We start from the raw sequence: 24,550 nt of genomic DNA, 5'->3' as shown, positions 1-24,550 counted from the left end.
TTTAAAATGATTGGATGAAATCTATTTGTATTTTTTTAAATCACTGTGCGTGATAGGCACTTAAAGGGGTTTTCCCATCTCATACAATGGGGGGCATACCACTAGGATATGCCCCCATTGTGTGATAGGTGAAGCTCCCCATAACTATCTCGTAAACGCAGCCGGCACAGTGAAGGAGGGCGAGCTTCAATTATTTTTATGGGGCTGCCGTCTGCCCCATAGAAGTGAATGAAAGTGGTGGCCACACAAGTGCTGTGTGCTCCCATTTTTTCTATGGGGATTCCGAAAATAGCTGAGCACACCGCTCAGCTATTTTCGGTGGGCCAATAGGAACGCTTGGTGGTGGCCATACCCGACACTGTTGGCCACCACTTTGCCAGCTTAATTTTCAGCTGCGTTTACAAGATAGGTACGGGTTCCAGAGGTGGGACCTGCACCTATCAGACAATAGTGGCATATCCTAACGATATGACCCCATTGTCTGAGATGGCAATACCCCTTTAACATTTCTATTAGTACCAACACTTTATTCCCTATTCAATAAAAAGGAGTTTAAAAAATAATTTGACATTTTTATGTCATACAGTAGAGAGCACGCCTTATCTCTATTTCACCACTAGGTGGCTCTGTTTGCATCTTTGGATCATAGGTCTTCATATTCATTTTCTGTTCATTCTGTGATAACTGTAATGAACAGAAAACAAAGAATTTTTGAAGATGTCATTCTTTATTCTGGACAATATTCTACATTAGTATTTGTAAGTCAAAACCGGGTCCAAAGCACAGAAGAGGTACAAATCATTCGATGATACTTTTCCCTGGTTTGGAAGGCGGAATGTTCTCTGTATTTTTTCTATTCTATATTTATGTATTTCTATACTGTAGTTACATTGGGTTGCTCTAGGCTCTTTATGATTACTTACAGTACATTGGATTAATCCCGGCTCTATAACAGGGATCAGCAACCTCCGGCTCTCTAGCCGTTCTGAAACTACAACTCCCAGAATCCTCTTTTCACTTCTAGCGGAGTTACAAAAACAGCTAAGTAAGGGCTCTTTCACACCTGCGTTCTTTTCTTCCGGCATAGAGTTCCGTCGTCGGGGCTCTATGCCGGAAGAATCCTGATCAGTTTTATCCTAATGCATTCTGAATGGAGAGAAATCCGTTCAGGATGCATCAGGATGTCTTCAGTTCCGGAACGGAATGTTTTTTGGCCGGAGAAAATACCGCAGCATGCTGCGCTTTTTGCTCCGGCCAAAAATCCTGAAGACTTGCCGCAAGGCCGGATCCGGAATTAATGCCCATTGAAAGGCATTGATCCGGATCCGGCCTTAAGCTAAATGTCGTTTCGGCGCATTGCCGGATCCGACGTTTAGCTTTTTTAGAGTGGTTACCATGGCTGCCATGGTAAAGTGTAGTGGGGAGTGGGGGAGCAGCATACTTACCGTCCGTGCGGCTCCCGGGGCGCTCCAGAGTGACGTCAGGGCGCCCCACGCACATGGATGACGTGATCGCATGGCACATCATCCATACGCATGGGGCGCTCTGACGTCATTCTGGAGCGCCCCGGGAGCCGCACGGACGGTAAGTATACCGCTCCCCCGCTCCCCACTACTATTACTTTAATAGCGTCCTGGCTGCCATAGTAACACTGAAAGCATTTTGAAGACGGATCCGTCTTCAAATGCTTTCAGTACACTTGCGTTTTTCCGGATCCGGCGTGTAATTCCGGCAAGTGGAGTACACGCCGGATCCGGACAACGCAAGTGTGAAAGAGGCCTACGTGTGCATGATGGGATAGTGCACCCCCCCCCCCTTCTTTTTACTTAAAGGCTATGTACACCTTTGGGGGCATTTTTTTTATTATTTCATTGTACTAATTTTGAGCTTATGTCAAATGATGACTCATTTGACATAAGTAGATGATAAGCATTCTTGGCAAATGCAATTCACCATTAAATAATTGACAAAGAATACTATTTGCTCAGCTCTTCCTCCTCCTCCATACCCTTCTCTTGTACATAAAGGAGGAGATTTTTCAAGGTCTGTGACCTGAAACACTTGAGACCTCACAGCTGAGCATTTGCTGCTCTGTATCGGCTTTGTCTTCCTCTACACTTGTCAAGTGACATCATCACATCCATCTGTCGGACCTTTGCATGTTCATAGGATACTGGCGAGCCGTGCAGCAAAGTCTCCAAATTTCTCTTCCTGGAGGCTGTGGTTTTCTTCTACACAGGCAGCGGCAAGAAGCAGACGGAGAACTTCTCTTCCTCGTCTGGTCATCCTTGCCCCCATCCAAAGCAGAACATTCAGGTTTAGGTTGAAATATCTTACAATACACTGATATTGCCTGTATATATGAAATGTCAATTATAAGACGACGCCAAGGAGTTCCATACTTGGATCAGATGGTTATTATGCATGCCTCAGCTGCTGCAGATCCTCTTTTGGAAGATGAAGCAGCACAGAAAGAGGAGCTCACCACGGGTGCAAGTGGCAGAGTTGAGTCTCTGTAGACGCTTGTAAAATCAGAATGTGGCCATAATGTATTATTTACAGATTCAATAGGACATGTCTGGGATAACTAACTTTTTTTGTGTGTTTTTTTTGTAGATTTTTATCAGCTTTCAAGTAGGATTTTAAGATCATCGTCGCTTTAATACTATTAGATCTTTGACCGTGCAGAATGGACGTGGTGATGTCGACTTTGTTATGTGGGGTTCTCCAGATCCTGTACATTCAGACTGTTCTTGGCAATGGTTGCCTTAGTTCCCAGGGAAGTTGCTGTATCCTGTGTAACCCTGGTAAGTGTGTTTTATCAGGTTTAATCATTGACTCAGCAAAATTGTATGTTTAATATATTTAAAGGGTTTGTGTCCCTTCAGCAAATATCATTTATTATGTAAATTATGTGAATACAAGGCACTTACTAATGTATTGTGATTGTCCATATTGTCTCCTTTGCTGGCTTTTCCCATCACATTATACACTGGTTGTTTCCAGAGGTTATGACCACCCTACAGTCCAGTAGCGGTGGCCGTGCATGCACACTATAGGAAAAAGTGCTGGCCTATGTGCGCCTCCACTGCCCCGGCCACCAGTGATGTTGCTGCTTTTTTTCTATAGTGTGCAAGCACGACCACCGCTACTGGGTTACAGGGTGGTCATACCCCCTGGATAAGAGCAGTGTATAATGTGATGTAAAAATGAATCTTGCCAACAAGGGAGACAATATGGACAATCACAACACATTAGTAAGTGCCTTGTATTAACTTTCTCTACATGATAAATGTCATTTGCTGAAGTGAGACAACCCCTTTAAGGCTTAAAGGCACCCGTCAGGGCAGATTACACCCCCACAGTGATACTGTCGCCATTGAGTTTTCTGAAATGTCTCTATACCTTTTATTGACTGCTGTGTTATATAAAAAGCAAAAGTTTGAAGACCGCACCTGATACATGTGAATTACCAGCAAGGAGTCATGGGGGCGGTGCTGCTGCCTGAAGAGTCACGCTGGAAGGTTCCCTAAGTATTCTCATCCTGGCCTGACTGACATTTCACAGGCCAGGATATGTCATTACAAGCCAGATCTGAAGGCATGCAGCACATGCACAGTGAAGTGAGGGGTACAGACTTCACACTGCGCATGCACTACATACCACCATGGACGGCTAGTTATGGCATATCCTAGCCAGTAGCCAGAGAGATATCAGTGAAGCCAGGAGGGGTGTGCTAAGGGATGCAGGCCAGCTTGACTTTTCAGAGGAAGCCTCTACATAACTTCAGCGCATCCACCACCAGTCTAAGTCTAAAACAGTCGCCGAAAATGATAAATGAGACGGGCCTGGCGGTCCGCCCATTCCACACACCCTTTTTTTAGACTAGTTGTAAGCGGGGGAAAGTTGCAGATTGCGGCGCAAAGTTGCAGTTAGTAAATGACCCCCTATGAACCATAATGTGGAAAACTCCTTTAAGACTGGAGATATAATATTCCAGCATTTACTGAATGAACACAGATTACGTTGGGTCAGGTTGCCATAATTTTGTGCTTTCGTATCTACTTCTTGATAGATACAATTGTTCTGATATTTCTCTGTTCCGGGTTTTCCAAAAGCCAATAAACCTTATATCGGGGATTTCTGCAAGCGGAATTTTATATTTCATTTCAAACGAAAGGGAAACACATTGATAACAAAAGATCTCTGTGTTTGATAAGTAGTGGAATAGGTCACAAACATCTCTGTGCAGTGGGAGAGATTTATCATTATGACTAAAGGTCTGTTTAACCTTCTGGAGCCCAACAAAATGGTCCATTGTATTGTTCTGTATTTTAAATCTAGTTACTATATCAATGTGCCGTGGTGTTTCTTCCATTATATTTTAGTGATCATTCAGTAACAGTTTCACTGCATTCCACAGGGTATTTTCGGACTCAGGAATGTGGGCCTTGTAAGCCATGTCCTGTCACAGGCTACACAGACAAGCCAAATAACCAACTATACTGTGACCACTGTCGACGCTGTGAAGGTAAGTTATTGAAAGTGGCACAGGGATAAAATGATCGCTGAACCTCAGTAAAACCACTAATGGTCTGGGTTACACAGCTGCAATAAAAAGTCCAAAATCTGCCCTTTTTGCGGCCGTGTGAAACCAACCTGAAGATAGTGAGAAATCTTCTTGGTAAATCCTAATATCTAATATTGTGCGTCATACATAATTCTGCAGGCTTCAGAGCTGATATCTCCCAGCATTCTCATAAAGGAATAATCTTATTTTAGATATTTATGCCACTAATGTCTAATAGATACAGATCTAACCTCTGGGACCTGCACTAATATTTAGAACAGGAGTGTTCCTGACCCCTTCCAGGCTACAATTAAATAAAGAGGTGACCAGGATCCTGGAAACAAATGAGCTTGCCATGCTACACTGTTTCCGTAGTTCCCACAACATTGAAAGCACTTACAGAAATCACTTTAGTACAGGAAGCCCGGCTGTTTTTCATAATCCAGGCCACCTTTCTATTTAAAGTCAGCCTAGATGTGGTTGTGGCCAGTGGGAGACTCAGGAGTCAGGACAACCCCATTCAAGAGATATGTGTGGATCCCAGAGTTGAGAAACTTATCTATTGGACATTTAAAATTTATCCAGTGGCTATGCCATAAAGGTCTAAGATGAGAATACCCCTTTAATATCTGTGCAAAGAGTGCTCTCATGAGAGTTACACCAGCTGAACAGTGATTGCAGCTCTTGAGTATAATGATGAGTACATGATAAGTAATGCAATGTTACTGTATTAACAAAGTTGCTAAACTTGTAATGTAGTTTAAATACTGATCAGCCATAACATTAAAATAGCTAATGGTAACGTGGATAACATTATCATGTTACAATGGTGATGTTGGAGTAATGCTCAAGTGTAAGAATCTGAGCAATGTGGACAACGACCAATACAGTGATCTCTCAAGACACAATGGCCTCAGGACACAATATTTTCAACATACAATGGTCTTTTCTGACCCATAGTAAGTTAAAGCTGCACTCAACATACAATGTCAGACTCAGATCCAAACAATCAAGGCCACTTCTCTGGTGAAAAAGCTGGATTAGTTACTAGTTAGCAGGTAGTCCTGACTGTTATATCTTGCTTTATTCATCTAAGGCTACTTTCACACTTGCGTTCAGAAAGGATCCGTCTGCATTATATTGTAAAAAAAATTCTAAGTGTGAAAGTAGCCTCAGACGGATCCGTCCAGACTTTACATTGAAAGTCAATGGGGGACGGATCCGTTTGAAAATTGAGCCATAGTGTGTCATATTCAAACGGATCCGTCCCCATTGACTTACATTGTAAGTCTGGACGGATCCGCACGGCCAGGCGGACACCCGAACGCTGCCAGACTGATGCATTCTGAGCGGATCCGCGTCCACTCAGAATGCATTAGTGCTGGACGGATGCGTTCGGGGTCGCTTGTGAGCCCCTTCAAACGGAGCTCACAAGCGGACACCCGAACGCTAGTGTGAAAGTAGCCTTAGTTCTCTGCTTATTTTTCCTAAATCTTCATTTTCGCTTATCTTGGATGACATTTTCAGGCTTTGGAACCAATTATTCAAGTTACAATGGTTTTGACATACAATGGTCATTCTGGAACCAATTAATATTGTATCTTGAGGGACCACTGTATATGATTTCTAGGGGAATGGGTCTTGTGAGGTAATCCCTGTATGGAGTGGCAGTGAGACCTAGAGAAAAGGGGGGGGGGCATTAGAAATGAGCGCTTCCTTTGTGGAAGTGCTCATCTTTCTATATTCACCTGTATGCTTTTAACAGTAGGGCAGGAGGGGGAGCCATTTCAATTTTTGCCTCAGGCAGCAGAAAGTTTAGGTGCACCCCTGGCCATCAGTATTAAAATTCTGGATAAGCCCTTTAACCACTTAAGGACCACAGGTTTATACCCCCCTAGTGACCAGGCCCTTTTTTACAAATCGGCACTCCACAACTTTAGCGGTTTATCGCTCGGTCATGCAACTTACCACCCAAATGAATTTTACCTCCTTTTCTTCTCACTAATAGAGCTTTCATTTGGTGGTATTTCATTGCTGCTGACATTTTTACTTTTTTTGTTATTAATCAAAATTTAAACGATTTTTTTGCAAAAAAATGTCATTTTTCACTTTCAGTTGTAAAATTTTGCAAAAAAAACGACATCCATATATAAATTTTTCGCTAAATTTATTGTTCTACATGTCTTTGATTAAAAAAAAAAGTTTGGGTAAAAAAAAAATGGTTTGGATAAAAGTTATAGCGTTTACAAACTATGGTACAAAAATGTGAATTTCCGCTTTTTGAAGCAGCTCTGACTTTCTGAGCACCTGTCATGATTCCTGAGGTTCTACAATGCCCAAACAGTATAAAAAACCAACAAATGACCCCATTTCGGAAAGTAGACACCCTGAGGTATTCGCTGATGGGCATAGTGAGTTCATAGAACTTTTTGTTTTTTGTCACAAGTTAGCGGAAAATGATGATTTATTATTATTTTTATTTTTTTCTTACAAAGTCTCATATTCCACTAACTTGTGACAAAAAATAAAAACTTCCATGAACTCACTATGCCCATCACGAAATACCTTGGGGTGTCTTCTTTCCAAAATGGGGTCACTTGTGGCGTAGTTATACTGCCCTGGCAATTTAGGGGCCCAAATGTGTGAGAAGAACTTTGCAATCGAAATGTGTAAAAAATGACCGGTGAAATCCGAAAGGTGCACTTTGGAATGTGTGCCCCTTTGCCCACCTAGGCTGCAAAAAAGTGTCACACATCTGGTATCGCCGTACTCAGGAGAAGTTGGGGAATGTGTTTTGGGGTGTCATTTTACATATACCCATGCTGGGTGAGAGAAATATCTTGGCAAAAGACAACTTTTCCCATTTTTTTATACACAGTTTGCATTTGACCAAGATATTTATATCACCCAGCATGGGTATATGTAAAATGACACCCCAAAACACATTGCCCAACTTCTCCTGAGTACGGCGATACCAGATGTGTGACACTTTTTTGCAGCCTAGGTGGGCAGAGGGGCCCACATTCCAAAGAACACCTTTAGGATTTCACCGGCCATTTATTACAGATTTTGATTTCAAACTACTTCGCACACATTAGGGCCCCTAAATTGCCAGGGCAGTATAACTACCCCACAAGTGACCCCATTTTGGAAAGAAGACACCCCAAGGTATTCCGTGAGGGGCATGGCGAGTTCCTGGAATTTTTTTTTTTTTGTCACAAGTTAGTGGAATATGAGACTTTGTAAGGAAAAAAAAAAAAAAAAAAAAAATCATAATTTTCCGCTAACTTGTGACAAAAAATAAAAAATACTAGGAACTCGCCGTGCCCCTCACGGAATACCTTGGGGTGTCTTCTTTCCAAAATGGGGTCACTTGTGGGGTAGTTATACTGCCCTGGCAATTTAGGGGCCCTAATGTGTGCGAAGTAGTTTGAAATCAAAATCTGTAATAAATGGCCGGTGAAATCCTAAAGGTGTTCTTTGGAATGTGGGCCCCTCTGCCCACCTAGGCTGCAAAAAAGTGTCACACATCTGGTATCGCCGTACTCAGGAGAAGTTGGGCAATGTGTTTTGGGGTGTCATTTTACATATACCCATGCTGGGTGATATAAATATCTTGGTCAAATGCAAACTGTGTATAAAAAAATGGGAAAAGTTGTCTTTTGCCAAGATATTTCTCTCACCCAGCATGGGTATATGTAAAATGACACCCCAAAACACATTCCCCAACTTCTCCTGAGTACGGCGATACCACATGTGTGACACTTTTTTGCAGCCTAGATGCGCAAAGCGGCCCAAATTCCTTTTAGGAGGGCATTTTTAGACATTTGGATCCCAGACTTCTTCTCACGCTTTCGGGCCCCTAACATGCCAGGGCAGTATAAATACCCCACATGTGACCCCATTTTGGAAAGAAGACACCCTAAGGTATTCCGTGAGGGGCCTGGCGAGTTCCTAGAATTATTTTTTTTGGCACAAGTTAGCGGAAATTGATTTTTTTTGTATTTTCTCACAAAGTCTCCCTTTCTGCTAACTTGGGAAAAAAATTTCAATCTTTCATGGACTCAATATGCCCCTCACGGAATACCTTGGGGTGTCTTCTTTCCAAAATGGGGTCACATGTGGGGTACTTATACTGCCCTGGCATTTTAGGGGCCCTACAGCGTCAGAAGAAGTCTGGAATATAAATGTCTAAAAAAATTTACGCATTTGGATTCCGTGAGGGGTATGGTGAGTTCATGTGAGATTTTATTTTTTGACACAAGTTAGTGGAATATGAGACTTTGTAAGAAAAAACAAAAACAAACAAAAAATTTCCGCTAACTTGTGCCCAAAAAAATGTCTACATGGAGCCTTACAGGGGGTGATCAATGACAGGGGGGTGATCAGGGAATCTATATGGGGTGATCACCCCCCTGTCATTGATCACCCCCCTGTAAGGCTCCATTCAGACATCCGTATGATTTTTTACGGATCCACGGATACATGGATCGGATCCGCAAAACACATGCGGACGTCTGAATGGAGCCTTACAGGGGGGTGATCACCCATATAGACTCCCTGATCACCTTCGTCATTGATCACCCCCCTGTAAGGCTCCATTCAGACGTCCGTATGATTTTTTACGGATCCACGGATACATGGATCGGATCCGCAAAACACATGCGGACGTCTGAATGGAGCCTTACAGGGGGGTGATCAATGACAGAGGGGTGATCACCCATATAGACTCCCTGATCACCTTCGTCATTGATCACCCCCCTGTAAGGCTCCATTCAGACGTCCGTATGTGTTTTGCCTTACAGGGGGGTGATCAATGACAGGGGGTGATCAGGGAGTGTATATGGGGTGATCACCCCCCTGTCACTGATCACCCCCCTGTAAGGCTCCATTCAGACGTCCGTATGTGTTTTGCGGATCCGATCCATGTATCCGTGGATCCGTAAAAATCATACGGACGTCTGAATGGAGCCTTACAGGGGGGTGATCAATGACAGGGGGGTGATCAATGACAGGGGGTGATCAGGAAGTCTATATGGGTGATCACCCCTCTGTCATTGATCACCCCCCTGTAAGGCTCCATTCAGACGTCCGTATGTGTTTTGCGGATCCGATCCATGTATCCGTGGATCCGTAAAAATCATACGGACGTCTGAATGGAGCCTTACAGGGGGGTGATCAATGACGGAGGTGATCAGGGAGTCTATATGGGTGATCACTCCTCTGTAATTGATCACCCCCCTGTAAGGCTCCATTCAGACGTCCGCATGTGTTTTGCGGATCCGATCCATGTATCAGTGGATCCGTAAAAATCATACGGACGTCTGAATGGAGCCTTACAGGGGGGTGATCAATGACAGGGAAGTGATCAGGAAGTCTATATGCGTGATCACCCCATTGTCATTGATCACCCCCCTGTAAGGCTCCATTCAGACGTCCGTATGCGTTTTGCGGATCCGATCCATGTATCCGTGGATCCGTAAAAATCATACGGACCTCTGAATGGAGCCTTACAGGGGGGTGATCAATGACAGGGGGGTGATCAATGACAGGGGGGTGATCAGGGAGTCTATATGGGCTGATCAGTGGTTTATAAAGGGTTAATAAGTGACAGGGGGGGTGTAGTGTAGTGTAGTGGTGTTTGGTGCTACTTTAGTGAGCTGCCTGAGTCCTCTGGTGGTCGATCCTAACAAAAGGGACCACCAGAGGACCAGGTAGCAGGTATATTAGACGCTGTTATCAAAACAGCGTCTAATATGCCTGTTAGGGGTTAAAAAAATCACATCTCCAGCCTGCCAGCGAGCGATCGCCGCTGGCAGGCTGGAGATCCACTCTCTTACCTTCCGTTCCTGTGAACGCGCGCGTCTGCGTGCGCGCGTTCACAGGAAATCTCGGCTCACGCGAGATGACGCCTATTGGCGTTAGCGTAGCCTGGGAGAGCCGCCGCGATGACGCCTTTCGGCGTTAGCGTAGCGCTAAGTGGTTAAATGCTTGTCTGGTTTTGAAACCAAATTTAATACATATACCCGATTATGGCAACTCCACTATACTGAACCCTTATGGACACCAACATCACCAAATGTCAATAATGATCCAGTCTGATGGTCACTTGAGATCAAAAAGGACATTTTCCCCTTACATGGCTGGTGATGTTTGGTGTCCAGCATGTTTGCTAGACATTCCCCTGTCTCACGTTTATTGCAGCTATGGCTGTCCTGGGTTCCTGTGTGGTTGTGGTTTGTGCTGTGTCCTTTAATGTTGGTGTGGAGAGCAGCACTTGTACATGGGTTTCAGTCAGTGTGTCTATGGCAGGTAAGTGTGTTATTGGTTTTGCTTACCTGCCAACTCCATATGCTGTATGTGTTCCCTCTCCTTGCAGCCTGGCCTCAGATAGAGACTCCTGTTCCTCCATGACTGGGATGAACAGGTCGTCTCTTCCCGGCTCCTTGGTGAGGGATTACCAGGGCAACTCAGGGTGTCTAGGAATCCAGAGTATGAGCCGTCCTACCATCGGGGTCCGATCATATGGTGAGGAGTCAGGGAGAGGATTAGGGACGCTGTAGGAGGTGACCTGCTCCCTTATTACTCTTTTTGGCTAGGCTGATCCCCTTTTACACCACACGGTGGGGCATTTCCCCCACTCTCCACCGTGACAAGCGTACAGCCAATGTGGAGGAAGATCTTAGTAGCACAAATAAGGTGTCCATGCTAGAGCGCAGAATATAGGAACTGAGGGACAAAGTCGATGATCTAGAGAATCGATCCCGCCGGAGCAATTTGCATCTCGTAGGCCTACCAGAAAGTGTCCCGGCCACGGCGCTTAAGCGCATCTGTGAAGTAGAACTGCCTAAAGCTTTGGGACTTGCAGCCACCCTGGAAAAGGTAGAACGGGTGCATCGCCTGTGCCCTCCTCTTGCGGCAGCAGAAGGCATTAATGGACACAGGGCAAATCCCCCTAGACTGTGCCAGGTAATAATGAAGTATCTGGACTTTAACGATAAGGAGGAGATCAATCAGAGCTTACCGGGCGCGTAAAGAACCCTTGAAATACCAGGGACACAAAATCATGCTCTTCAACGATTACTCGGCGGCGGTTACAAAGCTCAGGAAGGCCTTTGGTATCCTCTGTACATCGCTGTATCAATGCAATATTCACTTCCAACTAATGTATCCAGCGGTGCGCGGATGGTTCTTATAAGACCTTTGACTCAGCGCTGGAGGCTGAGGCCTTTTTTGCCCAGGGACCGTATCAACCGGATCGTGGGAGAACGGCGGGAGTATCCAGGAGTACCCAGGGGCCCACCCAGAAAAAGTATCCAGAAACATTCTCAGAAACAGCGAAACGAGGTGGGGATGACACCCCCTCCTTGGCGAAAGACCACAGACGAAACAAACGCTAAGGTACTGTTGTGTTGTGAACTGCCACTACATTGCAGGATCATGAGTCCTGACGGGACATTTCGACAAGTCTGTTTGTCTTCCCCAAAGCCACTGCGCTGGGAGGGATTGGAGCGTCGCAAGATGCCAGAAAAAGGAGAAGTCCACAGCATTTTATTTCTATGTGTTATAAGTTGTCTAGGATCTCATGACATGTTTTTTTTTTTTCAAGGTTTGAGTTAAGGTTTTGTCAATACGGCAAAAAGGAGAGGGAACACCATGAGTATTTTCAGCACAAAGAAGGGGTTGTATTACTTATACGATGGTTAAGTTGATTACGTGGAATGTCAAAGGCTTGCGATCACCGCAAAAGCGCATGATGGTGTTGAGGCATCTTAGGAGGTTGGGAGCAGATATTGCTCATTACAAGAGACACATCTTGTGGAATCTGATTTTCACTGATTGGCCAAGCTATGGGTGGGGAAGGTCTTTGGATCTCCAGCATTACAGGACAAGGCAGGTGTCATTACACTAGTGCATAAAAAAAATGATGCATAGAGTCCACAGCCAATATGTAGATGATAAGGGTAGAATACTGGTAGTGCGTCTCAAAGAACCAGAGGGCGACCTTAATATATATGTAATGTATATGCACCTAATGTAAAGCAAAAACCCTTTTGCCTCTCCCTGTGGGATAGACTCTTACAGGATCAGGCAAAAATAAGATATAGGGAGGGGACCTAAACGAGGTGGTGCGCTCTGAGGAAAACCGCAGGTACATGGTGAAACCACTGACTCCTGGGGCAGAGAAGGGAGGAGGGGGGTTGACACTCTTGATTGAGGACGCGGCTTTACTTGAGGCGTGGAGAACAGCACACTCAGATGAGAGCGAGTTTACCCATTACTTCCACGTGCATGACTCTTGGTCCAGAATAGATCATTGACTGGTGAGTAACCAGCTCTTCCCTAGGTTGCGGGAGATACACATTGGTGAACTGGTGATATCAGACCATTCCCTGGTAATCTTAAACCTGACAGATGAGATACCTGGAGGCCAAGAATATATTTGGAGATTTACGTCCTTTTTAGTGAAAGATGACTCCTTCGCTGAGCTACTGTGAGGATGGTGGCTAGAATATAGCTCTTTAAATCAGGACCATGCTATCAACGCAATGCTTTTTTGGGAAGCAGGCAAAGCGGTCTTGAGAGGCTGATTAATCTCACATGTAGCGGAAATGATTCTGTATGCTATGAAGACCTTACTGAATCTAGTAAAAAAGGAAACAGAAAGACATAAAGAAACTTTAGTGGGTAGATTTTTTAAAAAGTGGAGGGGCTTTGTGTTACGGAACTTTTTGGATTCAGAAATTGATAACCTGATGTCCCCTTTCAAGCTCACAAAATGGTATCTAACAGGAAGATTAAAGGGCATGCTTGGTAGATTAGATAGAAGGTGACCTGACTTACGCCTGGAGCCTCCATCATATAAAAAAGGTGGTCACTTATAAGCATGGTTGCTCCCCGTATTAGCAGTTATGGCGGGTATATAGGTGTTCCAGACACTTATATACTGACTCATGGTAGGCTGCATTACTGTTTTATTGGCAGTATATCTAGTTTCTCTGCTCCTATGTATGTTTATGTACTTTGTTGTTTTTGGACAGTATGTACTGTGTTTGTACAATACAATTCTTCGAAAAAAATAAAAAATGAATCAAAACCTATAAAACTTTATTCATGATATGGGGCTTGGACCCCAAGAATAATATCCTCTGGTAGGCCCAAGAAGTCCCCCGTATAACCCTGTTCCCATTTCCCATCATTCACATCTCCACATTTTCTCCCATCTTTGATGGACATCAAGCCTTTTCTTCAACTGTACTAATAATATAACCAGAGAGGAGAGTAGCTGCAAAGGGTGCCTCGAGCCCTGGAGGACCCCACATGTCTATGCATTACATGGATATTCCATTGATTTCTATAGGGCACTATACAGGGAGTGCAGAATTATTAGGCAAGTTGTATTTTTGAGGATTCATTTTATTATTGAACAACAACCATGTTCTCAATGAACCCAAAAAACTCATTAATATCAAAGCTGAATATTTTTGGAAGTAGTTTTTAGTCTGTTTTTAGTTTTAGCTATTTTAGGGGGATATCTGTGTGTGCAGGTGACTATTACTGTGCATAATTATTAGGCAACTTAACAAAAAACAAATATATACCCATTTCAATTATTTATTTTTACCAGTGAAACCAATATAACATCTCAACATTCACAAATATACATTTCTGACATTCAAAAACAAAACAAAAACAAATCAGTGACCAATATAGCCACCTTTCTTTGCAAGGACACTCAAAAGCCTGCCATCCATGGATTCTGTCAGTGTTTTGATCTGTTCACCATCAACATTGCGTGCAGCAGCAACCACAGCCTCCCAGACACTGTTCAGAGAGGTGTACTGTTTTCCCTCCTTGTAAATCTCACATTTGATGATGGACCACAGGTTCTCAATGGGGTTCAGATCAGGTGAACAAGGGGGCCATGTCATTAGATTTTCTTCTTTTATACCCTTTCTTGCCAGCCACGCTGTGGAGTACTTGGACGCGTGTGATGGATCATTGTCCTGCATGAAAATCATGTTTTTCTTGAAGGATGCAGACTTCTTCCTGTACCACTGCTTGAAGAAGGTGTCTTCCAGAAACTGGCAGTAGGACTGGGAGTTGAGCTTGACTCCATCCTCAACCTGAAAAGGCCCCACAAGCTCATCTTTGATGATACCAGCCCAAACCAGTACTCCACCTCCACCTTGCTGGCGTCTGAGTCGGACTGGAGCTCTCTGCCCTTTACCAATCCAGCCACGGGCCCATCCATCTGGCCCATCAAGACTCACTCTCATTTCATCAGTCCATAAAACCTTAGAAAAATCAGTCTTGAGATATTTCTTGGCCCAGTCTTGACGTTTCAGCTTGTGTGTCTTGTTCAGTGGTGGTCGTCTTTCAGCCTTTCTTACCTTGGCCATGTCTCTGAGTATTGCACACCTTGTGCTTTTGGGCACTCCAGTGATGTTGCAGCTCTGAAATATGGCCAAACTGGTGGCAAGTGGCATCTTGGCAGCTGCACGCTTGACTTTTCTCAGTTCATGGGCAGTTATTTTGCGCCTTGGTTTTTCCACACGCTTCTTGCGACCCTGTTGACTATTTTGAATGAAACGCTTGATTGTTCGATGATCACGCTTCAGAAGCTTTGCAATTTTAAGAGTGCTGCATCCCTCTGCAAGATATCTCACTATTTTTGAATTTTCTAAGCCTGTCAAGTCCTTCTTTTGACCCATTTTGCCAAAGGAAAGGAAGTTGCCTAATAATTATGCACACCTGATATAGGGTGTTGATGTCATTAGACCACACCCCTTCTCATTACAAATATGCACATCACCTAATATGCTTAATTGGTAGTAGGCTTTCGAGCCTATAAAGCTTGGAGTAAGACAACATGCATAAAGAGGATGATGTGGTCAAAATACTCATTTGCCTAATAATTCTGCACTCCCTGTATAATGCTTCATTTGCCCTGTGGTGGTACTGCAGAGGAATTGAACGCTTGCAGATTACATCAAATTACTGGGATATTAAAGTGAACCTGCCCTGTTTGTCATCGCTTTTGAATATGACCCCCTTAGAAAGTCTATGAGCCCATCTTCAGTCCATCTCCAGCAGCATGGAAAGACAGTGCTCTCTGTGCTTGCTTTACTTTCCTTGTTTTAGCAATCGATGGAGGTCTCAGCACTCGAACCACCACTGTTCAAAACCTTAGATACAGTATGTCAGTATGACATATCAAAAGCTTTTTAAAAGTACAGGAACACTGAGCAGCAGGACATCTTGAGCTCAGCCTATTGTCAGGGAGTCCTACTAACAAGGAGAGATTATCTGAGGTGAACAACCCCTTTAAAGGCCATCGCTCAGCAGATTTGTACCTATGAAACTGGCTGACCTGGGCATCAGATGTGCCCACACTGCTGAGAAAAATGAAGTTTTACTATATGCAAATGAGCCTCTAGGAGCAACGAGGGCATTGCCGTTACACCTAAAGGCTCTGCTCTCTCTGCAACTGCCGCGCCCTCTGTATGTCGATTTACAGGAATACGAGTGAGTATGAAGATAGAAATGACCTAACTGGACCCAGCACCACTTACACTATACACCGCTTACTCTAGTTTGGGGGGTGTTTCGGAGCTGACAGATTCCGTTTAAGTTACCAATGCAGATTAGAATACTGTGTACGCGGGCAATGAAACATATGTGGACATCAACGTGGTGGGGAAAGGAGATAGAAAGAACTAGAAATGTCACAATTTCTTTGGCCTATATAGCCAAGCCAAACATCGGGGAAGTCAGCTCAGCTTATAAACTGGTATATGGACAAGTAAATTTGCTAGGGGGATCCCTCCAGCTGTCCCTTTATTCATGGGAATTTACCTAAAATGAAGCAATGCAATTAATTATAAATGCTAGTCTTACGTGACGATATCTAAATGAGATATGCATGACGATATCTAAATGAGCCTAATGTGAAAAAGGGGAAGTGACACACATGCAGGAAATTCTTAGGGGTTCTCCTGCTCAGCACGTCTTACTACTTTGTTATGGTTTCTTTTCCTTTTAGATAGGAAAACGGTCTTTGTTGCTGACAGAAACCAATCACTGCTCAATTTTGATTTTGTAAGGGAAGAATGCAAAATGCAAGCTGGGCTGTGATTGGTTGCTTTGGGCAACAAAGGCTTTTTTTTTCTTAGACCACATATTTTAAGGGGTATTACATTTTCTAAAAAAGTTTGAAAACTGTGTGCATCAGGTCAAGATCTCAGTTATAGAATGGGTAACATGAATTTTTACTGATGAAAACCTGCTCACGTGATAATCACACAGTGGTATTGCTTGTTACAGAACAGCTATCAGAGCTCTTGTCCTCTCGCCTGTGAGTACTTAATGACGATTGCTATTCACTGACTGTAGGCAGAAATCTTGAAAAAATAAAGAGTAGATGAGAAAATTATATAACTTTTGATTTTACAATAAACAAGACTGAAACTGGAAAGCTGTATCTGGTTAGAACATCGTGTAACTGTCTGAAGCACAGAACCATTCACAGTACTGATCTCCTATGGGCCAAGGGACCGTTTGCGCCTCCTTAGGCTTGTGACCAGAACCTCTGCACCCCTATAGCTACACCCCCTAAATGAAGTCCTGACTGGTACTTTATCAGAGATCGTACAGATGTCTAACCTAATCTGAAACAAGCATGTTCTGGTGATACATTACTGTAAAAGTAATTGTAGTGTCAATATACACCAATCAGCCATTAAAACCACTTGCCTAATACAGGTCCTTCTCAAAAAATTAGCATATTGTGATAAAGTTCATTATTTTCTGTAATGTACTGATAAACATTAGACTTTCAGGTATTTTAGATTCATTACACACCAACTGAAGTAGTTCAAGCCTTTTATTGTTTTAATATTGATGATTTTGGCATACAGCTCATGAAAACCCAAAATTCCTATCTAAAAAAATTAGCATATCATGAAAAGGTTCTCTAAACGAGCTATTAACCTAATCATCTGAATCAACTAATTAACTCTAAACACCTGCAAAAGATTCCTGAGGCTTTAAAAACTCCCAGCCTGGTTCATTACTCAAAACCGCAATCATGGGTAAGACTGCCGACCTGACTGCTGTCCAGAAGGCCATCATTGACACCCTCAAGCAAGAGGGTAAGACACAGAAAGAAATTTCTGAACGAATAGGCTGTTCCCAGAGTGCTGTATCAAGGGACCTCAGTGGGAAGTCTGGGGGAAGGAAAAAGTGTGGCAGAAAACGCTGCACAACGAGAAGAGGTGACCGGACCCTGAGGAAGATTGTGGAGAAGGACCGATTCCAGACCTTGGGGGACCTGCGGAAGCAGTGGACTGAGTCTGGAGTAGAAACATCCAGAGCCACCGTGTACAGGCGTGTGCAGGAAATGGGCTACAGGTGCCGCATTCCCCAGGTCAAGCCACTTTTGAACCAGAAACAGCGGCAGAAGCGCCTGACCTGGGCTACAGAGAAGCAGCACTGGACTGTTGCATGTCATTCGGAAATCAAGGTGCCAGAGTCTGGAGGAAGACTGGGGAGAGGGAAATGCCAAAATGCCTGAAGTCCAGTGTCAAGTACCCACAGTCAGTGATGGTCTGGGGTGCCATGTCAGCTGCTGGTGTTGGTCCACTGTGTTTTATCAAGGGCAGGGTCAATGCAGCTAGCTATCAGGAGATTTTGGAGCACTTCATGCTTCCATCTGATGAAAAGCTTTATGGAGATGAAGATTTCATTTTTCAGCACGACCTGGCACCTGCTCACAGTGCCAAAACCACTGGTAAATGGTTTACTGACCATGGTATTACTGTGCTCAATTGGCCTGCCAACTCTCCTGACCTGAACCCCATAGAGAATCTGTGGGATATTGGGAAGAGAAAGTTGAGAGACGCAAGACCCAACACTCTGGATGAGCTTAAGGCCGCTATCGAAGCATCCTGGGCCTCCATAACACCTCAGCAGTGCCACAGGCTGATTGCCTCCATGCCACGCCGCATTGAAGCAGTCATTTCTGCAAAAGGATTCCCGACCAAGTATTGAGTGCATAACTGAACATAATTATTTGAAGGTTGACTTTTTTTGTATTAAAAACACTTTTCTTTTATTGGTCAGATGAAATATGCTAATTTTTTGAGATAGGAATTTTGGGTTTTCATGAGCTGTATGCCAAAATCATCAATATTAAAACAATAAAAGGCTTGAACTACTTCAGTTGGTGTGTAATGAATCTAAAATATCTGAAAGTCTAATGTTTATCAGTACATTACAGAAAATAATGAACTTTATCACAATATGCTAATTTTTTGAGGAGGACCTGTATTGTCCCATAAGATAAGATAAGATGCCTTTATTGTCACTGTACAATACAATGTAATACAATGTACAATACAATGAAATGTTGTTTGGAGCAATCCTAGATGCTATGGACAGGGGAACAAGAACTGACATTTAAACTAAAGCATTACATAGAAAACAAAACAAAGCATTGCACTAGAAGGCATTACTATTCACAGTTCACATGATATATATATATAGCAAGAGCAAAGTAGGAAGTGCTTATGAGTATATATATACACACTGATTCAGACACCACTGCAGACAAGAGGTCATCATGGGTTCATGAATGCAGCAGTCACTTTCAGTCTGTGGTAGTTTCTATCCTAGGAAGGGGCAATAATCTCAGAGCATTTAGGAGACTGATTGCTTTGGGGTAAAAGCTGTTCTTCAGCCTAGTGGTGCGGGCATGTAGGGCTCTAAGACGCCTACCAGAGGGTAGGGGAATGAATAGGCTGTGGCCGGGGTGAGTTGCATCCCCGCAGATAATTTTTGCCCTGTTGCTGCAGCGAGCAGTGAAGATGTCATCCAGTGATGGTAACTGAGTACCAGTGATTCTGCCAGCCATTCTGATGATGCGCTTGAGGGTCTTCTTGTCCTCAGAAGAGCAGCCGGAGTACCACACTGTGATGCAGTATGTGATAACAGATTCTATGGTGCACCTGTAAAAATTGACAAGCAGCTGTTTTGGGAGTTGTGCTTTCTTCAGACTCCTCAGAAAATAAAGCCTCTGAAGGTCTTTTTTGGTAATTTCTGTTGTGTTTTTTATCCATGATAGGTCCTGACTAATATGTCCATTTTGTTTCTTCTTCCTAATATCCTGAATTAGCTCCTTTGTTTTCTTGGTATTGAGTATGAGGTTGTTGTTCTTACTCCATCTCTCTAGGTCCTCAACCTCTTTCCTATAGGCTGTTTCACCATTGTTGGAGATTAGGCCTATCACGGTCGTGCCATAGGCCCTCCCTCATGCTGCCAACAGTTCTGACCCTTCAAGGTGTAGATTCCACAAGACTTCTGAAAGTCCTGTGATATCGGGCACTAAGACATTAGCAGCAGATCCTTAGTTGGGAGATGTGATGTCCATGGATCGGACTTGGTTTTCTGGCACATACTTGTATCAGATTTAGATCTGGGGAATTTGGAGACCAAGCCAACTTCATGAATTCTTTGTCACCTTCCTCAAACCATCCATGAAGAATTTCTGCTGGGTGGCAGGGGCATTATCCTGCGAAAAAAGCACCGCCAAAAGCAGGCCATGAAGGCGTGTATTTAGTCTGCAATAATGCATTGTATGTTCTACCATAGTCAGCAGAGAGTTTTTCAGTAATTGTTGCTACAGTACAGTAGCCCCTCTGTGCGATCATACCAGACAGGCTAGCCTTCACTTCCCCAACACAGCAGTGAGTCTCAGGCACCAATGATCCTATTGCCCAATAGGCCCTTCTCATGTCGCCAACAATTCTGACCACTCAAGACATGGACTCCAGGAGACCTCTTCAGGTCCTGTGATACATAGTACCAATACATTAATGTTGCCAATTCACTAGTTTCATTCCTTGGACCATTTTTGGTAGGTACTAACCATTGCATAGGTACTTTCTACAAGACTGCCCATTTTGAACCTGGAATCGTGTCCCTCGGGTTATTAGGCTTGCCCATTTTTCCTGCTTCCAGAATGCACTGTTCACCCTTTCATCTCCCCCATACTCTGCATCATCCAGAGTTTCTAGGGGAACAACAATAAGAGGGAGGGGCTGTGACAACTTTATTTTACAATTGTAAAAGGGGAAATATGTATGTGACCCCTTTCTTGGATTGTTAGGATTTCCTAATTTTAGGGCGGTTCCTCATGCTGAAAACTCCTACACAGCATGTTTTTGAGCCCAGAGTGCAATACACAGTATTCATTTTTCACAATCTTTTTTACAGGAATATTCAGCTATAAAGAGAAGTGCACGTCTACAAGTAACGCTGTATGTACATGCATTCCTGGGAAGAAATGCACAGATGAAAAGTGCACACAGTGCAGAAATGACCGTTGTCTTGCTGGACAGCAGCTTGTTGGATCAAGTAAGACCCTCCTTGTAAAAGACTGCATTTCACAATGTCTACTTTTTCCTATACAAGATGTTTGTAGAATTTGTTAAAGGGAAGGGGTTTATGGTTAATGGAGCCAGTCGTGTGACCACTTAGTTACAGATATTGCAAGCCCTTCTGAATATTATATCAATCCATAAACCATGAATATATTGTCTTCCTATTGTATCCTATAACAGTCTAATTGGAGGTCCCCAGGGATTATGTCTCACAACACTCCCTGTCCCAGTCATCTGGCAGAGAAGTATTATTATAGGGGCACCAAGTTCAATAAGAATTTATCTTATCTACGACATAAAGACAATGATGTTTGCTATAATGCCAGGACCCCTAGGAAAACACTGATCTGTCAGAGAAAATGGAAACACAGGCAGAACCACCGACCTTAGGCCTGAAACTTTAATAGATGACAACTTATCAGAATAAATAAAAATACCACCACTAGGGGGAGCATACTGAGGTAAGGGCTGATTTACTGAGTTCAATTGGTGTAGTATACATTTGTCTCCCCCTAGTGGTGGCTGTAGCCAGCCAGAATTTTATATGTTAAAATCAATTTATCTCTATGGTTGTGTGAAGGGAAGAAGCAAATGTGCTGCTTTGTGACATAACAATAAAGCTATTACCCCTATAAAAATATATGACAAAATTGTGGACTGATTTAGATAGACATTATTGTTAATCAGCTCTCAATTTCACAAATGTTTCATACGAATCTGAATAAATTTTTATTACATTTTTCCGATTTCCTTCTACAGAATGTGTGACCTGCCCCCTGGGCACATTCAACACTGGGGCAGAAAGGATATGTACACCATGGAAAAAGTAAGGCCTTTTTGTCTATACAGCAAAGTGAATTACTCTTACATTTTCCAAGCTGCCTAAACGTTCCTTATCCTCTGTAGTTTATGTTTACTGCACATATTTGTATTATTTTGATGAAATGCCCCCCAAGTTTCTTAGAGAAAAATGTATGGCAGGGAAGGATTGTGTAGGCGAATATTGATAGGCCTACCATGTGCCTCCAGCGAGAACTCGTGGATCTTGGCTGTTGGCACTCAAGCATCCATTGCAGCCCTTAAAGGCATTAGAGGTCATCCACTTGGGCCACAGTCCCTGAACTTCACCAACGTACTGTATATTGATATATTCTGCATAGGTCACATTTAGACTATGTGAATAGCCATGGTTCACTTGTGCATTTCATTCACTTTTTGTGTTTACAGCTGCTCAGCCCTTGGAGGCATAATTATTATTAATGGGACCCATACATCAAATGTGGTTTGTGGTGGATTCTTAACAAAGGCTACAAAATCACCAGGCCCATCATCAGAGGTCAACACCACCACAGGTAAGTCCATATAATAGTACACTATCAGACAGATACAGTAAAGGGATGTAATTAATGGACACAAAAATTTATCAAGAATATCGGGAATTTTCCTGTCAGATTGGTAAAAGTTGATTTGGTCAAAATCAGGAAATGTGTGTTAAACTTGATATCTTCTTTGGCTGCAACCTAAATCTCCAGTTCATTTACTTGGACTACAAATCTGCATGATTACCGCATTTTCTCTGCTCCCCTTCCCCTCCATTGTCTTACTCTTTACTACCTGATGAGTGCAGCTTGAAATGAACAGTTAGTACCTGAACAGAAAGAGGGAAAGATATGCAGTGCCCAATGTAATATCCAAACCATATGCTAAACAATACAGGAGATCATTCTGTGGTGAAGTCCCTGAGAGGAACATCTTGGAAGGGCTTTACATAAATATCTCCTATCACAGTTTCTGTATGAGCTTGCAGCTTTGAACAAAAAACCCAGTTCTGAAGACCCTTGTTCACATTATTGTCTCTCAGTGGTGTGCGGAATACTGTATATGAATATTGGTGGGTTTGGAGGATGTAAACCCGCTCTTGGTTCTTCCACTATACACTCAAGGTCATCCAGTCATTTGGTTTTACAAAGGGCTGAGGTGGATGAGAAATGAGTATGATCCAGGAGAAGCTCTTCCCTCATCAGTGTATTTCATTGTCTTCCATCATCAGATAACCATTTCTGTGCAGCTTTTTCTACCATAAGCAGAATGGATTTTCTAAAGTTCTAGTTTATAGCAACTTTATCAGGAACCACCGTAAATAGATTAAAACTGGAATTGCTCACTGCCCAGTGGCTGTATACTAGTAGCCATCAGGATGACAGGGGAATTGTTTTATACCACATATTTGTCTACTATTCAGCAATATATTCTGTATATTATCTATTTTATATTCCATTTTAGTAATATGTTAGCATATTTTCTTCTTCCCCATTTTAGACACAAGGCAAGTTTTGGTACCATCACCTGGAGAAAGTCATTTGCAAATTATCTATATTGTAGCCTCCTGTGCAGTCAGCTTGTTGTTCATAGCAATTTGTGTTGCATGCCGGTGGAAACTTACTGAAAAAATTAAACACGTTTGCCAAGAGAGTAAGTAAATCATTATACCTGCCCGGTATACGGTAAATCCAATGTGGAACCGAAAAGCAAATATTGTATACAGTGCCCTGTCTGCCATGCTATAAGCTGATAATGGCTGGAAAATAAGACTGATTATGACTCATTTTTGCACAGCACCCACTTCCAACTCCATAGGACAGGGTTTCTTAACATTGGTTGCTTTGAACCTGGGGTTCCTGCACAGGCAACAATAAGAACCATAAGCATGAGATGGTCATAGAGGTTCCATCACTTAGGCAACCTTTTCTTCTCTCAGTAGATCACTGTAGAGTCCTCTTGTTTCCAACAAATGACGTAGTGAGAACATTTGGGCCATATAATTGAAATTTGGCTCAATGATCCTCCACAATCAGAAATGGAGCTGGTATGGAGAAGAATTTACGATACATGGATAGTATTTCACTGTAGACTACCCCCTCTTTTTTGATCTGATTAATGTATTCTCACCTGTGAAGACTCTTAATATTAAACTCCAGAACATCATGCCTTGGGAGGCATCATATTTATTAGTAGTAGTGGTCCATAGTGCTGTTAACCACTGATGGACTTCAGTTCTCCTGCTGCATATGGGCATTGCCAAATGGAGGAACAATAACCCATACCCTTAAAGGGCTTCTGTCACCCCACTAAAGTCTTTTTTTTTTTTTGGGGCTAGTTACATTCCTTATAGTGCGATATATGCAAATAGAATGGTGTTACTTACTTTCATTCAGCCGTTTCTTATAAAAACGAAGTTTTATAATATGTAAATCAGGTCTCTACCAGCAAGTAGGGCGTCTACTTGCTGGTAGCCGCCGCAAAAAAAACGCCCCCTTGTCGTGTTGATTGACAGCCGCGATCTCCTCCTCCGGCCGGCCCTGTCAGCATTTTAAAAATCGCACGCCTCTGTTCATTCGGCGCAGGCGCTCTGAGATGAGGAGGCTGCGCCGATGACGTCTTCTCTTTCGGTGATGTCATCGGCGCAGGCGCACTGAGGGAGTTCTGAGGAGACGAGCCTCCTCATCTCAGAGCGCCTGCGCCGAATGAACAGAGGCAC

At 43.2% G+C, this 24,550-nt stretch overlaps 1 protein-coding gene across 1 annotated transcript in view; it reads left to right on the top strand.

Moving 5' to 3' along the window:
* TNFRSF9 (TNF receptor superfamily member 9) overlaps positions 1–24,550 on the top strand; it is a 32,473-nt gene that overhangs the window by 5,252 nt on the left and 2,671 nt on the right. Inside the window, exons 2-7 of the mRNA XM_044278408.1 lie at positions 2,617–2,807; positions 4,424–4,531; positions 20,846–20,986; positions 21,772–21,838; positions 22,240–22,364; positions 23,332–23,484. Coding sequence (XP_044134343.1) covers positions 2,690–2,807; positions 4,424–4,531; positions 20,846–20,986; positions 21,772–21,838; positions 22,240–22,364; positions 23,332–23,484 — 712 coding nt within the window. The 5' untranslated portion in view covers positions 2,617–2,689. The remainder of the gene's footprint in view (positions 1–2,616; positions 2,808–4,423; positions 4,532–20,845; positions 20,987–21,771; positions 21,839–22,239; positions 22,365–23,331; positions 23,485–24,550) is intronic.

The sequence above is a fragment of the Bufo gargarizans genome, chromosome 2 (genome assembly GCF_014858855.1).
Source record: "Bufo gargarizans isolate SCDJY-AF-19 chromosome 2, ASM1485885v1, whole genome shotgun sequence".
NCBI classification, from domain to species: domain Eukaryota; kingdom Metazoa; phylum Chordata; class Amphibia; order Anura; family Bufonidae; genus Bufo; species Bufo gargarizans.
Note: the sequence above shows the minus strand (reverse complement) of the source record. Positions and strands in the feature narration are given on the sequence as shown.